The sequence below is a fragment of the Pleuronectes platessa genome, chromosome 1 (genome assembly GCF_947347685.1).
Source record: "Pleuronectes platessa chromosome 1, fPlePla1.1, whole genome shotgun sequence".
Classification (NCBI taxonomy): domain Eukaryota; kingdom Metazoa; phylum Chordata; class Actinopteri; order Pleuronectiformes; family Pleuronectidae; genus Pleuronectes; species Pleuronectes platessa.
The window spans coordinates 20,312,469-20,329,022 of record NC_070626.1 but is presented as its reverse complement, the minus strand read 5'-3'; the positions used below and the strand labels follow the sequence as shown (position 1 = coordinate 20,329,022).

Genomic DNA, 16,554 nt, shown 5'->3' with positions numbered 1-16,554 from the left:
CTGAAGCAACACTGTAATGAAAGCCTGCTGGGAAAATGATATGTCTATATAGCTGCTCATGTACTGGAGGGTACTAATCTACTCCTCTGATTACAAACATCCACATCTCTCACGAACACACCCCCAGACACCGAGAGAATTAAGCAGGGAGGGGACACACCTCGGCTGCAAACTGTGATTTTACATTTCTGTGCACACAATGGAGTCTGTGGGCGAGGGCGAGGCACAGAACAAGCTACACCAACAGTCAGTATCAGCTTACCCGGTAAAGTGGACGAGCCACAGTACAGTGGCACCGCTCAACCAATCATGGGCTCAAGGGAAATATGTGAGGGACGAAAAAAAACCCACTGGTTAAAGTGTTGTAAGAACATCTGGCAGTTCCACAAAACCATACAGTGTGTCAGTCATGAACATCAACTACGTTTGACCACACTGGAGAAAAGCGCAATTGTATTTTGGGCATATTTTACACCACAGAATAACAACAACATAGATCCAACTATGCATGTAGCTTTCAAAGTGTATGTAAGAATTGAAATCTTTCATTGTATATACAGCAGTCTCCCAGGTTTATTCACAGGAGTAAGAGCAGACAGCACCATGAGCAAGTAACACGCACTCCCTGAATCATACAACCGCCGCTGCAAAGGCTGTGATTCATCAGTGTGTAAACAGATCACTTAAGTTGCTTTCAGACATGCACTGAACTCCGGCTATTGTCCTGACAGCGCCCTTTGAAAACTCTGGATAACGAGGAGTTACCACAAGCGTTGATGACGTTTCAAACACACAATGGATCCAAAATGGAAAAAAAGAAAAATAACACAAATATCTCAGGATGAGAAAGAGGAGCCGCACATGTAGACCACACCAACAAATGTCAAGCTGGAAGGACAAAGAGATTCTAGAGGCTTTGGTGATCGTGTGGTCTAAACAACAACTTGATTTTCACTTTGGAATTTGCTTTCTGCGTGGTTCATCTAGACGCCAAGCAGCACCTGAATGCTCCAGAGATTTTGCTGTGAACATGTCTGACCCAACTGCTTTATTCATACATAAAGGGGCAGAGTCCGGAGAAAGTCCAGAACCAGTTTTCCAGTGTTCATGTCTGAAATGGGCTTTTTGGCACTTCACCTATCAACTACACTAAAATCAGTCACCCTAATATCTCAAACTTTCATGTAGATTTAGCTGTAGGTCAGGTGGAGGTGCCAAAACTTTATTTCCTTCTGCTGTGGCTACCTCTGAAATGGATCATCTGACCTTTTAAACAACTGCATCGTGTTGTTGGTGGAAACAACGGCCCCCCTGCATTAAGACCTCAATTTAAAAGCATTTTGTTTGAACTAAGTCGAGACTCAGAGATAATTTCTTTGTCGTAAACAAACAGAAACTGGCAAAAGTGAGACTCCCACCTGCAGACTGGATGAACAATGGGGCCTTTGTTGGGATTCACATGAAAATCAGTCTTGCTCTGATGCTGTTTCTACACATTCTCAGCTTAAGAAAAATTAGCACACTGGTCACGGATTCGCAGACAACAGCACGGCTACTTGTGATACAATACTTGCATATAAAAAACACATTAGTCCTTATTTGGTCAACCCTGAGCATTTATCATGACAAACTATCTCAGTGTGTGAAAACTTTGAAATCCAAGCTTCATCGTGAGACCTTACTCACACTGACACACATTTCCAGCACATTAAGTGTGCACAGGGGGAGCTGGCAAACAGACTGGGCACAAGGCCTGGGGTCATTTTCTAGTGGAAAGGAATTTGGCTCTTCAACATGTCCAGCATTTCACACACAATATCTCAGAGTAAATAAGTACTGGGTTGATCCCATTTACACTGAGATGCATGAGGGTTGCAATGTCAGAGAATGGTGCTCAACCATAAAATGTTTCAATTAAATAAGTATCTTCTTTGCCATAGGTGGCGTTGAAAGTGGCTTCTATTGATTTCAATATATACTGGATGGCAGTGAAGACAACCCATCCATCATTATATTAAATACAACCTACACCTGCACTTTATCCGGTCAACTTATGTTTCTGGCCTCCACACCTGGCCATGAGGGAGATGCAGGAGGTGGAGTTACTCTCACAGTCTTATCGCATTAGGCCACGTTGCACAGGAGCTATCGCTTTCAAAACATCTGTCTTCTATGACCTCCGCCACACTCACATTAACAATATCATATCAGTATTCACGCTTCAACACATATTTTCTTTTGATACAGAGAAGAATATCGCATTTAGTATAATCTGTAGTCAATACTTTCAATTTATAATAAGATATTCATTTCAAGTACATAGATATAGATAAAAAAATTCCTGGATCCACTCCCCTGATCCAGATGCGTACCATCCGCAATTTACTGGGTTCTTCCTTGACCCTTATCTTATACCTCCAGCCAGTTTTGTGATAATCCATCAGGTAGTTTTTGAGTAATCTTGCTTACAGCAATCAAACCAACCAACAAACAAACAGGGATGAAAACATAAGCTTCTTCTTTTTTTTTTTAACAACCATGACATGTGATTGAATATCAAAAGTTGTCATCTAATTTTTTGTTGATCAATTAATCAATTGGTCTATCATTCCAACTGTATCTGATATTGACCCCAGTCAGACAGAAACCAGTGAGTGAAATGAAGGTTTTCAAAGCCAGTGAACCAATGCTCTTACCTACTATGTCCTCATAGGTATTCTCCTCTAAAGTGCTTTTGGAATTGGGTCGTTTCGGTGAGTCTGTGGTCAGTGTGCCATTCTGTGTGGGTGAGGACGGATATGAAGACGGTAGACTCGCAGCATCCTCTGACTCACACGACTCTCTGGAGAGAAATAAAAAAAGTTAAATCAGAACAAGATGAGGGAAGAAATGTCATTGTTACATAACCAAATATTACGAGGGAAAAAGTCTGTGTCTGCATCAAAGAAGGTGGAAAGATAATGGTAACAAGAAAAAGTCCAGATGCTTTTAAAAATAGTCCAGACGGCCAGTTTGACTTCTAATAGTCTCCACTTGCTATCTGGGAAAAAGAGAGGCTGAACAGGTGGTTAAGAAAATTCTAGTAGTTATAAAAACATTTTCTTATCCCTCAAAATCCATAAGTTAGATGTAATAATTATAAAACACAGAAACGTCCTGATAAAAAGGTGCTGCGATCATAGAGAAATCCCGAGTAAGTCACGAGTGAACACACAGTGTTGCTGTGTTCTTCGTACAATGTAACATCACACGTCCAGCCACTGCAGAGGAACCAGTCATGTCCCACCATTGACTTGTGGCTTTTAAGCTTGGTCTGAAATGGCTAGTGCCACAGGAATGTTAAACACAGAGTCCAGGGGAAGAATGTTTAGGGATTTTATCCCCATTTCACATAGAGACGATCTAGAGAGGCCCCACCCTCACATACAATCACTGAGGACATCAGATTCTGAGTTCTGTTGGTTAAAAATACATAATCTACAGTGGACTGAAGTAACCAAGACTCATGCTATGCATGCAACAAAAGGGAATAGTAAAGTGTTGGATTTCTCTGGTATAGGATATGTGTTGCTGCTAGTTTAGAGCTGGAGAATGTGTGGCCCTGTTCAGACCTGGAATTAACATCCATCCTGAGAGATCCAGACACAAGTCGACAGCTCGAACTATGTGTTCACACTTGGCATTCAAATGTGTCCTGAATGTGTCTCCTGTGAAAACTTCATCAGATCTCACTCTCCCGCACTATATGCAAATAAACATGTACGTCACTTCTGTTCTTAAAAACAAAAAAGGATCAAATGGATAAAACAATATGTGTTGGTCCATGTTTATATTGATGCGGTGACCACAAACAAACCAACATCTTACATAACAATGAGTAGCGTAAAGATGAGTTATGATTCCCTGTGAGACTGTAGTAGTTCAGGTCTGTGCTTAGTGCCAACCACATGTGATCAGTTCACTCCGGACAGACGTTAACTCATGATCTGAACCGGGTGACCTGTGTTTCACTGCAAGCAAAGTATGAGTGAATCTCTTAAGATTTCAGGATCAACATGAAGGTCTATGCAAGATACCTGTTATTGTTTGTATTGGCTCTTTAACCATTGAGATCACGTAGACATTTACCTCATGATAACCTATGACGTAAATTATTAATCTTCAGTAGGCTTTAGAGAAGCATGTGGACGGATTCAACGCTGATCTCCACTTTAAATCGTGACTAATAACAAACACAGGATAATGAGAGCAGTTCTCTCCAACACCTCAACCTGAGCCCCTGATCAGTAACTCGTTAAACTACGTCGCCAACAAAGCGAACACTTAACCTGTGATCCACATTACTCACAAGTTTATCAGAAATGCGGGAAACTTTTCCAACTCCAACGTGCGTATCTGCCAAGTGCAAATTTATTACAAAGTGAGTGGAATTCCTTTTAGGTAAGGTAGCGGGAGGCCAGCTGGTGACTAGTCGGTCTGAGATTGGTCTACTGTCTTCTCGAGTAGTTTTGTCAAAGTTAGGGGAGACATATAATCACACTGATAGTCTCACCTGTCCTGGATTTTGGTGGAGGGTTTCCCCTGGGTCTTTCCTGTGATGGTGGGTGCAGGGGTGGAGGGTAGAGGAGGTGGAGACTCAGAGGCCCTGCTTGGAGGTAGTCCATTGATTGGCGACACACCCTTCTCGTCCCGTTTGGCGTCGTACTCAAAAGTGCGTTTGGGTTTGGGTAAGGGGTTGACTGGTGTGCCAACAGGGGTCTCTTGACTGGGTGGCTCTGGGCTCTCGGACCTAACTGAGCCCACACTTAACCTTTGTCTGAGTTTCGAGAGCTTATCTGGCACCAAAACAGCATCTGGCTCGGTGGTCACTGAGCAAATGCTGCTGCGCTTACTGGTGCATGTACTGTCCAAGTCGTCCCCGATCACAAAAGACTTTTGTCTTGTCTTGTCTGGAGCATAGCAGTTGCTCAGGTAACGTGGAGGGGAGCTGGGGTTGTCCTTCAGGGCTTGTTCTATCTTTTGTATCCTATTGAGGACGGCTGACTTCTCCTTCCGAGCAGACAGGGAACGCGCAAATGTCCCTGACGACTCTGTCTTGCCTATCCTTTTCTGGAAGCGACCTAGGGTGTCTTTGTCTGAAACGCCTTCCTCCGCCTCTGTCTCTGTGTAGGAGCATTCTGAGAACGCTTTGCTCATTCTGCGAACCCCCTTGAAGTCAAAAGTCTTCTCGCTACAGGGAGACGAGAGCAGGCTCGGGCAGCCCTCGCTGCCCCCTACACGCTCTCCTCCTCTTTTATCCAGACACAAGCTCATCCTAGGTAGAGCCACCCTTCTGCACTCCCATTCTGAGATCTTTTTGCGGATGGTGGTGGGGGGAACGCCTGCTACCGAACGGGTGAGAGAGAGGGTACGCTTGTGGCTTTGGTTTGAGGAAGGTCCCAGTGAGAGTGTGCTCCAGCTCAGTGGTCTACCATTTAGTCCACCTCCCGCAGAGAGATCCCCTTTAGTGTCCTTCTCCTCCTGGATGCTACGACTTTCCTCACAAGAGTTGGTTTGACCTGTGGGCTTGTAGATGGAAAGCCTGTTGTCCAGGCAACTGATACTCTTTGACTTGGTGAGACGACCTTGGGTGTCGCGATCCCCCGCGAGAGATGCACCACTGCACAGGCTCGCTGTCTTGCTGTTCCAGCCAGCACGTGCCAGGAACCTGCCGTCAGTGCGGACGTACCGACTCTGCTTCTCACTGTCGCTGAGGATTTGCTGCTGGCTCTGCCCCTGGCTGGCCGAGAGAATGGGACACGGTGATGTAGCCCGGCACCTGAAACAGGACAAAGAAAGGTGTGAGCTAACATTGTAAACATTCTTATTCTCTCTCAGAAATCCCCCGACATTTTAGGCTTTTTATAAAATAGATTAATCATGAGGGCAGCCTGGAAATGCACCATGAGAAGTCAGAGAAAGCCAATGCGAAACAGATGGAAGACATTTTCAAGAATCAGCTGAAAGTTTCGAATTCATTTCCAAGTTCAAAGGCAGAATGAAAACCTGAGCCACTTATTTAGAACAACCACAGGAAAGTATTTTGTCTTTGGCAGCACAAGATTAAAATAAAAGCCAAAGGAAATACAGACTACATTAAAATGCCGCTGTGGATTTTTCCACTGGAGGAGAATCACGGTGGACCTCACACAGAAAGCAAGATTTATTACAGCGTTCTTACCTGGAAGTCTCACTGCTCCTCTCTGGTCCTCAGAGCCTGTTCTGATCCCTGCAGCTAAGTGAGACTAGGTGTTACAACAGTCCCACTCTCACTGCTGACTCTAGCATTGTGCATGAAACACACACACACATACACACTGTGTGCTCACCTCCTTTAAAATTTCCAGAGAAACAAACTTTCCCAGTAGTTCCCTCACACCTTACAACTCATACGCTTTCAGAAACCTTGTCATGACTTGGGAGTCTGACTAACTCTTGCGAAAGGGAAGCGTCGGGAGATTTGATGTCACAGCCATGGTGGGAAAAAACTGGCGTTATGGAAGGAGGAGAAAGCTGAGGGCTGCAGAGCAAACAATGCAGGTTGGGACAGATCTCTCTTCACACCTATCTGCCCTTCCCTGGTTTCATTCCTCCTGCTCCAGGGTGGGGAAACTTTTTAACAACAGCTAACAACCTGCGAGCTGCAAGCGTGATGGATGCATCTTATCTTACTTCCCCTTGAAGACATGAGAGAATTCAACGTGACGACTCAAGTCTGGAGACGTTCCATAGTAGCCTGCAGTCATCTGAGGTCCGATGAATAGATATATACAATTCATTAATATGAATTATATATATCATTAATATATATAAACTGATATATTAGTCAACACCACTTCACACAGTTTTGTTAACAAAGAATAAGTGGATATAAACCGATATGACACTTGCTGCTTATTTATTACTCACATTAACTGAGTATGTCAGAATATATTTCTCGTGTCTGGTCGTTTTGTTTCTTGAGCTCCTGTAGATACTTCACACAGGGATCTACGGTGAACTTTATCATGAAGGAATATGTTTGTAGCTCTGATAAAAACATTTATTGATACAACAAAGTATAACAATTCCTGGGTAATTATTATCAGCAATATGTGGTTTAAGTATCAAAAGTAAAACTAAGCCCCTGTGTCTGACAGATTATCATATACTACATTATTTCATTATCAATATCAAGGCACAATTTGGGGTTTTGCAGATGATGATATCCTATCAGCAAACTGTCATCAAATCCGATCTGTTTACAAAGTAGAAGATTTAATCAACTGCAATGTAATATCAGAAACAGAACAAGACAGATTTGACATTTTATAGCCTCATTTAGCCAGAATAAGTACTTACAAAAGACTACAGCACAAAGACCTCTCGATTAGACTCACTAAAAGAACATATATGCAGAACTAAGTCTATTTAGGTTTCTGGGAGTTTCAGGGGTTTGTAGTGGTCTGGATCAAGCTTGCAAAAATAAGCCCAGTTTAGTGAGCCTCAGCCTGGCCGGCCACACATACAGTACTGTACAAAGAGCTTGATGCCAGTCAAGGGCATGCTCACCACAAGCTACTTCCTTTTACTGACCAGGATGGAGAAAGCAGGGGAACAGCACTTCTGATATCACAGTTCAACATTCATACTCATCAACCAGTTATTCTGTTATTATTTGTGATTTAACTCTAGAGCAGAGGTCATCAATTAAAAATATGAGTCTAGATAGAGAACATTTCCTCCAGCAAGGGTCCGGATCACCACAAATGCTCTTTTTTCATCTCAAGTTAAAATAAACTGCATGACAAAAAGCTTATTTACAGAAAAAGACTACTAAATTTCCCTATTTCTTCTTATTTGTTCATAAATTTTCACCTCAGTTAATATGTCTCTTACATCCCACCTCCAATCCTCCTGCCAAGATTCTAAATCTGAGCCGGAATTGTGTCGTGTTGTTTCACATTGCTGCTTTTAACAATCGCCGCATATTAGACAACCTGTCTTTTAATTACCCGTCGGAAGAATGAACATGTAAGAGTTTGTTCAGTCTTGGTTAAAAACTCTGCTTTTGCTGTCTACTTCTCTCTATTTAGAGGAAACCTTGTGAAGTAAATGTTCTTACTTTCACTCACTGTCAGTGTATTCCTCCTCCTCTCTTTTCCCCTGACGTGTGCATCTCACTCACCGGTCCGTCATAATGATCATGGGAATTCCCAGATTTGATTGGCTGAGTGGCATCATTGACTTGATTTACAACGCATGCAGTTGGTTTCCTTTGAGTTGATTTGAGTTTCCTGTGCTGATAACCCAGGGCTGTAAAGGCTGGGAAAGCTGAGCCTGTTCTAATAAAAACGTGCTGTCAGAATGATTTATAAATTATAGGTCCAGGTCCGGATGGGGCCTTCTCTATATGTTGTGGAGGTTGTATTTACATATTAGTAAGTAATGTATGGATGTGTAGAACATTAGTATGAGCTCTGTCTCTCTCTTATACAGTCATGTCAGTGTATTCTGAGTTGCCAAAACAATTCTTTGATCTGCTTATAACTGTAATTGTTGAGGTTTATGACAACATCAGAAACTTGGCAAAGGAAGATCCTGTATTTTGTAAATTTTGAAATTAGTCCTTCCCAGAATTTCAAGAGCAACAACTGAACTAGTCTCAAGGTCTTTTTTGTGCCTCTTGAGGCAACATAGTTAAACGTGGGTGTAATTGGTTCTCGACATGGATCACTGGCTGATGTCATAGTTTCGATGAACGCATTGTGCAGCTCTGTCCAACACAACTGATTCCTCCTCATGCAGAGAAACATGGAGCTGCAAAGCGTCTTTGTCTCAAGAGCTTTTAATCTGAGATTTAAGAATCTGTTACTGTGATGGCACTTATCAGGAGAAACTCAATTTAAATGCACAGTTTTCATTCTAGAGGAACACACAACTGAGGTAACTGTTTTTCTTACATCTACTTTAATCAGGTTTACCATAGGGAATGTGTATACTTGACAGCTCCGTGGTGAGCGTGCTCATTTAGCAACGTGACAATTACCTCGATTATAATACGATTAACAATTGTGTGACTGGACCCAAAGTACACGACAGGCAATTAGGTGTTGTAAGTAATATTTTTGTCTGTGTTAAATTCCATCCAGAAACAGTCCAACAATCGCATCATATGTAAACACCTTCAGGCGCACGATTTCCAACAATCATCTCGTCAGACTGACAGAAGCTGATGTGTCTGTGAACAATGTAAATGCAGACTATGCTTCACAGCTGCATTACGTGATCGTGTGCAGCTTCCTGCCTGTTGCTACTGAGACTTTGAGCTTGTTAAAAATGGACAGGATGATAGACTGTGAGAATGAATACTGTGTAGATATCACATATCATTCCCAAAGTTTATTTTCCTCTCCCGGCAGGACACTGCCAGCTCTCAACATGCTAACACAAGCTTCAGCTCACTACTCACAGTTCAGAGACGGATGGGGCCCTTGTCCAGGATACAGGATTGTACTTGTAAGAGCTTTGGAAGTCTTATTGTGATTGACAATCACAGGTCGTTGTTTTCCATGAGGTAAAAAAAAAAGAAAACTACTAAAGACTGATCACCGATGGAACAACCAGGTTGAAAATAAATATTACTGTAAGTGCAGTGCTTCTTTAAAAATCGAAAAGGAACAAATCTATATCTGAAACCATGTGACACAAGTGGAAGTGCACATTGACCAACCAAACCCTGCCCGTCCCACATGTCACTGACCTTTCGGGGGCTTCCCGGGGAGTTTTACCCCCTCCTGCACGAGGCGCAGCCTTCAAACTCTTGTTGGCAGTCATGTTTGTCTGCAAACTGCCAACTCTCCTGTTGGAAAACACAAGGACACAAAACATTAAAATGACTGCAGCATTCAATGCATTTCAATCAACTCCAAACAATATGGGGTGATATTGCAATCTAAGACTCTACCAAACTAGTCTGGGTTTGTCAGTAACAATTATAAGGAAATTCTTAACATTTTCTATAGAGCTAAAGCTGGTACAGAAATAACAAACCTGATATTGTAATGATTTAATCCAGTGCCAGATAAAAAACCGGACAACCTACATTCTTATAGGACCAGAGCAAGGACAAAACTGGGAGTGCCAAATTAGTCTGAACAGGTAAACTCATGTTACCCAAAATGGCTACTTACAACTTTAGTTAAATGAGCATCTGTCTCTGCATATCAAAGGTAGTAATACATTCAAACTAGTTCCTGTAAAAACAATATAATAAAACAGGGCAAATTATAAGTTCTAATACTCTTAAACATAAATCTACTTTTCCCAATCATAGATTAATATGTAAATACAAGGTGCTATGATTGCACTTGACAACCAGGAGTATAGGAACCACTTCACCACATCTGCCACATTGAATCGCCAGTGTAAACATTGCAGACATCTTTCTACAAACCAGAAAGTAAGTGACATAACGAAGACAGACTGTCGAGCGCATTGTGCCAGAGAAACTTAAATATATTCAGACACAGATATTCCACTTCAAACAAAGAAATACTGCCACTTAAAACATCTATTTAACAACACAGTGCTACATAACTGAAAATAACACAGCTAAACACACATTATTTGAACAAGCTCCTGATCTAAATTTCAGATCATAACCAAAGAGGAAATCTGGATTGAAAGTTATTATTCGTGCAGCTGCTCCCCTCTTGATGGTTGTGTAACGCAGAAACCAAGAAAATTCAAAACTAGGCAGATTGATGTTTGCAGACTCAGAGGCTCTGACATTTGTGTAGTTTTTTGTAGGCTACAGAGGTAACCACAACAGATCAACTTGCAACCTGTGCTACACTCAATTAGAGGTTGCAAACCTGATGCCTTCAGGTGTCTGCAGTCACCTGTTGGGTAAAGAGGGCTCTCATACACACTAGCAGAGCTAAAGAAAATACAGGTGATGGTCTCATTATAGCAACAGTTTGAACAAGTCACTGCCAGATGACCCTAAAACAAAGGTCTTCAACAGGGGGTCCGCGGGGTTACTGCAGGGGGGGGGGGGGGGGGGGTTTCAAAAAAAAAAAAAATCCACAAAATTCACCTCTTCAGAACCAGAATTGTATATATTGTCTTTAGATACACATTGACATGAATTCAACATATTGTAGCGAACGGATAAATTGAGGCAGAAGACGTTATCTTTCAGTCAGCAATGCACACATTCAGCTACACACAGTAGCTCTCTCAAGCTGGGCACCGGTTCACAGCCCCTTTCATGCAAATACAACAGCACAGGCACTAGCCAATCAGATCGCGTTTATGCTCACGTCTAAAGACTGCGAAGCTCAAAAATAAAAGATGGCGTACCAAACTCTGTAGATGGTCGTATTTGTAACTAAAAGTTGTTTGTTTGACTTTTTTTTGCTTCGATTTTTTAAAATTTACAGAGAAATAGACACTGTACAATGTAAAAAAAAACATTACTGTAACAGAAAATTAGTCTGAGAGGATTTGCGAGGTGTCTGAGCCACCTTTCTAATGTTAGCATGCTACTACCCACAAGGGTAGTATTGAATGCACAATAACAGGGTAGCTATGTTTATACATGGCACTAGGCCCAGAATAATATAAACACTATTTTATGCAATTTATATAGTAGGGGGTCCCTGCTCCATCTCTCCATCAGTTTGGGGGACCTTGGCCTGAAAAACGTTGAAGACCCCTGCCCTAAAACACTTTGCCTGGCTAAGGGAAAAACAGCGGCTTTTGCTTCTTTCGAATGAGGTACATTATCACAGCTTCCGTCATCGTCATTGGAGTCAAAAACTCTGTGATGCCTCCCATGTAAAGGCCATCCATGTAGTATGTAGTAATGGTTACATTGTTTCAAAAGGACAAATCTCTTTGCACGTAAAGGAAGAATCTTTAACCTTTTGTTGAAAAACATACTTGTCATGGCTCTCTGGGGGACAAAGCATATGTTTCTATGTATGTTAGCATTCATAAAGTATATTTGGCTTTTCTACACAATAATTTATTTTGGCTAATCAGCCAATGTTGATATTTCTGCGTCATATAGTGTGCTATATCAGCCCAGACTATTTATTGGTCTAGTTCAAATAACAGTGTAAATAGTTTTTCTCAAATTCTTTTTAGAGATTACTGTCTCTGCCAAAATATAATGAAAACATATTCCTTTTAATGAGCTTTTCCTGAAATAAACCTCAAATTAGACAATCAGCAAGTTGAAACCACCCTTCAAACCGGAGGCCATTGCCCCTGAAAATCACTTTTGAAATGCAGCAGTGACCCTTTCCAAAAGGCTCAAAGCGATTGTTCTGGTGCGTTAGGAGGTCAAATGGAGATCCCTAGAGATCAGAGGTGGAGGATGGGAGGGTGCTTGGCAGCATGACTTGTTTACAGGAAGTTGTTGTATGAAGAAGCCAGCCAACCAGTAGTGTAGCTTGGTCCTATAGAGACAGATGAGGGGAGAGGGGGAGCATTCCTGTTGTCAGCTATTTCCTGTCACTGCGGACTGCTCTAAGAGGACCAGGCATGCATCACAATTTTCATCAAACACAAAGACTGATGATGTCCTGTCCTTGTTACAAATCTCATTTGCTGATGTCAATCTGTGTTGAAGGGAAAATGAAAACCATCATACTCAAAGTGCACTTAAACTTGATTTTGGCTCAAGAAATCTTTGTGAGATTTAACAACTGAATTCAAACGTAACATTTGACTGTCCTACTATAGATGTTACAGTGCATAAAGTAATATGCACATGACTCTCAGCTGGAGCTACTCAAAGATTATAACAAAACAATGAGAAAAGGTAGCAGAGAAAATTAAGCTGGATATTTTGAAATTACTACAGTTCGCTACACCTAAGAACACCTTGTTTGTTTAGTAATTCTTTCCATATTTTGGGACCGAGAAATCTACAACCACAAAAATAGGTCACAGAAGCTCAAAATGGACTTTACAGTATAAACACCAAGGCGTCAGCCAAATTACTTCCTGAGATCTGATCGCATCTCCCAGCACAAAATCACATGCTCTAAACAACCACTTTCAAGAAAGCTCTAGAGAACCTTTAAAGTGCATTCAACCAGATTTAAGACAAACTTTCTCCTGAGACAACTGAAAAACAGTCAACAATGAGAAGTAGAAACAGCTTCATGCTGAGGGGAGGCAATCGTTCAATGATCATGAAACACTTCACATTGATTTGTGTCTGAATGTGAAGTGTGAAGTGTAGTACAGAGTAAAATTAGGATTACGGTGTAATTGACAATGTCATCATTTCAGAAAGACGACAGCGTATTTAAAATCAACACAAAACCATCAATTTAAAGTTAAAACTGAAATAAAACTTGTGTTTCTTTGCCTAATAATGCAATTGTTATTATTTATTTTATTTAGATTATTATTCAATTATTAGACAGCTATGATCTTGTACTGTGTTAATATCATATTAACTACTAGATACAAAACAAGCACCAAAATAAGGCACAGATTTAAAATATTTCTGGTTGTATTGTTATATTGCTTGACATGGACAATTTAATTAGTGTTAAAAATGCCCAGGCTTTGCGCACATATAGGCTGTTATAACAGGAAAAACGACTGTTCCTGTTTTCTTTTGCGTACACGCCCACTTAGGAGACAGGAAGTTTGGACTGTTCCATACAATTAGTGCAGTTTGTAGTGCGTCATCTTTGTTATAGAGGATCTTTGATGTCGCTGAGGAACCAGGACACTTATAAAACATGAGAAAGATTACAGGGTGACACACACTGGCAGCATATGACTGCATGTCTGAACATCAGCACCCATTGTTTTCAATCCAAACACACACAAATACACACACTGGGGGCGTCTTGACGCATGCCATGATCATTGCATCTTGACAGGATAATAATAATAATCCCTAAAAGTAACTGTCATGACTTCAACCTCAGAACAGTGAGATGAAAAGAGCATCCATGAGTTTTCCCATCTTTGGCTCTTAGTTAAAAACAATCCCAAAAAGCCAAACTGTAATTTCAAGACATTCAACACCATCATCTTTATGACCCAGCATAACCATTACATGGTTTGTCATGGTTTTATCATGGTTATGTCCAGAAGTACTAAATGGTTACATGAGAGACATATCAATGACACATATTTTCCTCAGCAACATGAGCATATTCAACCCGGGACTACAACACATCTAGTCTCCATTAGACTATTCTGGCTGGAATGAAAGACCCCTTTGTGTTCAACACGACCTTGAAAGGGACATGGTTAAAAGTAAGTCTTTTATCAGCTGTGTGTGTGTGTCTGTCTGTGTGTGTGTGTGTGCATGTGTGCATGTGTGTGAAAAGGAGAGACTCAATTAGGTAAAATATATTTTTAAATAGATTCCACACGTCCTTGGGCCTGTCACACTTGACAGATCATCTGATAGACTGCTCTCTCCACTACTTTCAGGAATGTACTTATACTTGCCCTATCCATCAGGCTGCGGTCGATTTAAAAATATTAAAGAATGTTTTCAGAGGGTAAAAGAAAACACAGAAGAGAGTCAGAAACACCTGGACCCAGAGCCGAGAGCCTCCTTCTCATTCAACAAAGGCTGCAGAGAAATATGCTTTCTCTCAGCACCTGGCACCTGATGTTAGGTCTGTGAGTGCATTTTATGTAACAATCTTGTGACGTCGTGATGGACACATGTTCGATAACCTGGGAATCTAAGTCCTTTGCTCATCTTGACACATGCAGTAGCAAACACAACAGCTTCAGCAAACAAAGTCTAATACTGTCTCCTTCTGTCTCTTGTTACTCTACCCGATGTTCTGGCTGACCTGGTCGTCTCTTTCTGCTGATCAGCAACATGGCTTCAAGGCTTTTAAGACCACCGCAGAATTTCTAGGCAGCCAAGACGCAATGGAGAAAGGAAGGAGCGAAAATCATTGCAAATTCTCAACACTTTCCACACATCTCAACTCACTGGCAGGCATGAGTGCATGAGCCCACACATTCATTGTTTCAATATCTGCAGAAAGCCCAGTTTTGTTCCCCATGGACAAAAAGAGACTTGAGCTGATTGAGTCAGATCATGTCAGTACAGCAATGCTGGACTTGAGTCGCATATATATCCTGGTAGAGGAGAATCCAGCTCTTGATAATACAGGATAATACAGTTCACACAAAAACAAGTTACAACACTCAAACTGTGCATGCGAGACAACTTTGTACTGTAGGTCAAAAAGGTTAATAGAAATTCCCATGTGAAAACTTTGTAAGGTTGTAGTTCATTCTTGATATACTAAATGTACTCATTCGTTGTATTCTTAATCCCGAATTTCTGGATGGCAGGTTCTCTGTTTCTATGAAAACCCTCGAGGTTGATGCCGCTGGCAGTTGCATGTAGCCATACCTGTATAATTAGCCCCGCATGGTAAGCCGTGCTCTCGATATATAGCCCAATTGACCAGGTGGAACTAGTTCTTGGAAGCTTTTTGGCCACTTAAGCTTTTTTCAGCGTAATCGTGGCATATTTTCTCTTTTGTGGAGAAGAGGAAAAATCCTTCTGTGTAACTTAGATATGAGCGTGCACAGCTGCAGAGGCAGGCATGTGGAAAACAGGCTTATGAGCTGAGTGGGGGGGCTGAATTTGTGTCACAGAACTGACCCCTGACACTCAAATATTTCTCAAGGACATAAGAGGTTGATAAGATATATTCTTGTTAAGGTCAGAGTTTAACTAAGTCAACAAAACAAAGATTGTACATATCCTTTGTCCTTTGTTAGTGCTTACCAATTTAAAACAGGTTCAAAGTTTTAGGTTAGTAGACTGGACTTATTTGTTGGAAGTTGGACAATGAACTGTAATGTCCCTTACTTCATTTTCACTTCATACATAACCAAGATTGTGCTAAACCATTTCTTTATCGGCACACTTTCCCACTTCATTTAACATGACCAGATTTTCCCCCACGCAGTTGTATGTTACTATCAAAGTCGAGTTGCAGTTTACACCCCTGTCTGTCCAGACACATATAATACACTCAAGACTTACATAAGAGGGAAGAAGGAATTTAATAAAGACAGAATTTAATAAAAGGTATTATACTGCATGAATTCTTGAGTTATGGCCAAAAATGTGTTTAGCGACAACACAGGGACCTTGAACTTCGGTCTTTGACCACCAAATTCTTATCTATTCATCCTTCAGTACAACTGGCTATTTGTGCCAAACTTGAGGATATTCCCTTGAGAGAAATTACTGAGATATTGTGTTAATGAGAATGGGGTGGAGGAACCAACAGAAAACGTTATGTCTCCACTGGCTTCCAATCCTTGCACAAGTATTACCATTCATTCTAACTGTTTGAAAGTATATTTTAAAATAATACTCTAAGAAACAACCACTAGCAATACATTATATATTATCAGCTGTCTATTTTACAAAAAGGCTCAAAATTGAGGTCTATAAGAAAACAGACTGCACATCACGCAGACCCCTTAAAATTGCAAAACCCAATC

At 41.2% G+C, this 16,554-nt stretch overlaps 1 protein-coding gene across 2 annotated transcripts in view; it reads right to left on the bottom strand.

The window, feature by feature from the left end:
- Positions 1-16,554, bottom strand: part of dennd2b (DENN domain containing 2B) — a 47,648-nt gene that overhangs the window by 22,590 nt on the left and 8,504 nt on the right. For both annotated transcript variants that reach the window (XM_053447310.1, XM_053447231.1), the window contains exons 2-4: positions 9,782-9,880; positions 4,553-5,818; positions 2,697-2,842 (exon numbers count right to left, since the gene is read on the bottom strand). In XM_053447310.1, coding sequence (XP_053303285.1) covers positions 2,697-2,842; positions 4,553-5,818; positions 9,782-9,855 — 1,486 coding nt within the window. In that variant the 5' untranslated portion in view covers positions 9,856-9,880. The remainder of the gene's footprint in view (positions 1-2,696; positions 2,843-4,552; positions 5,819-9,781; positions 9,881-16,554) is intronic.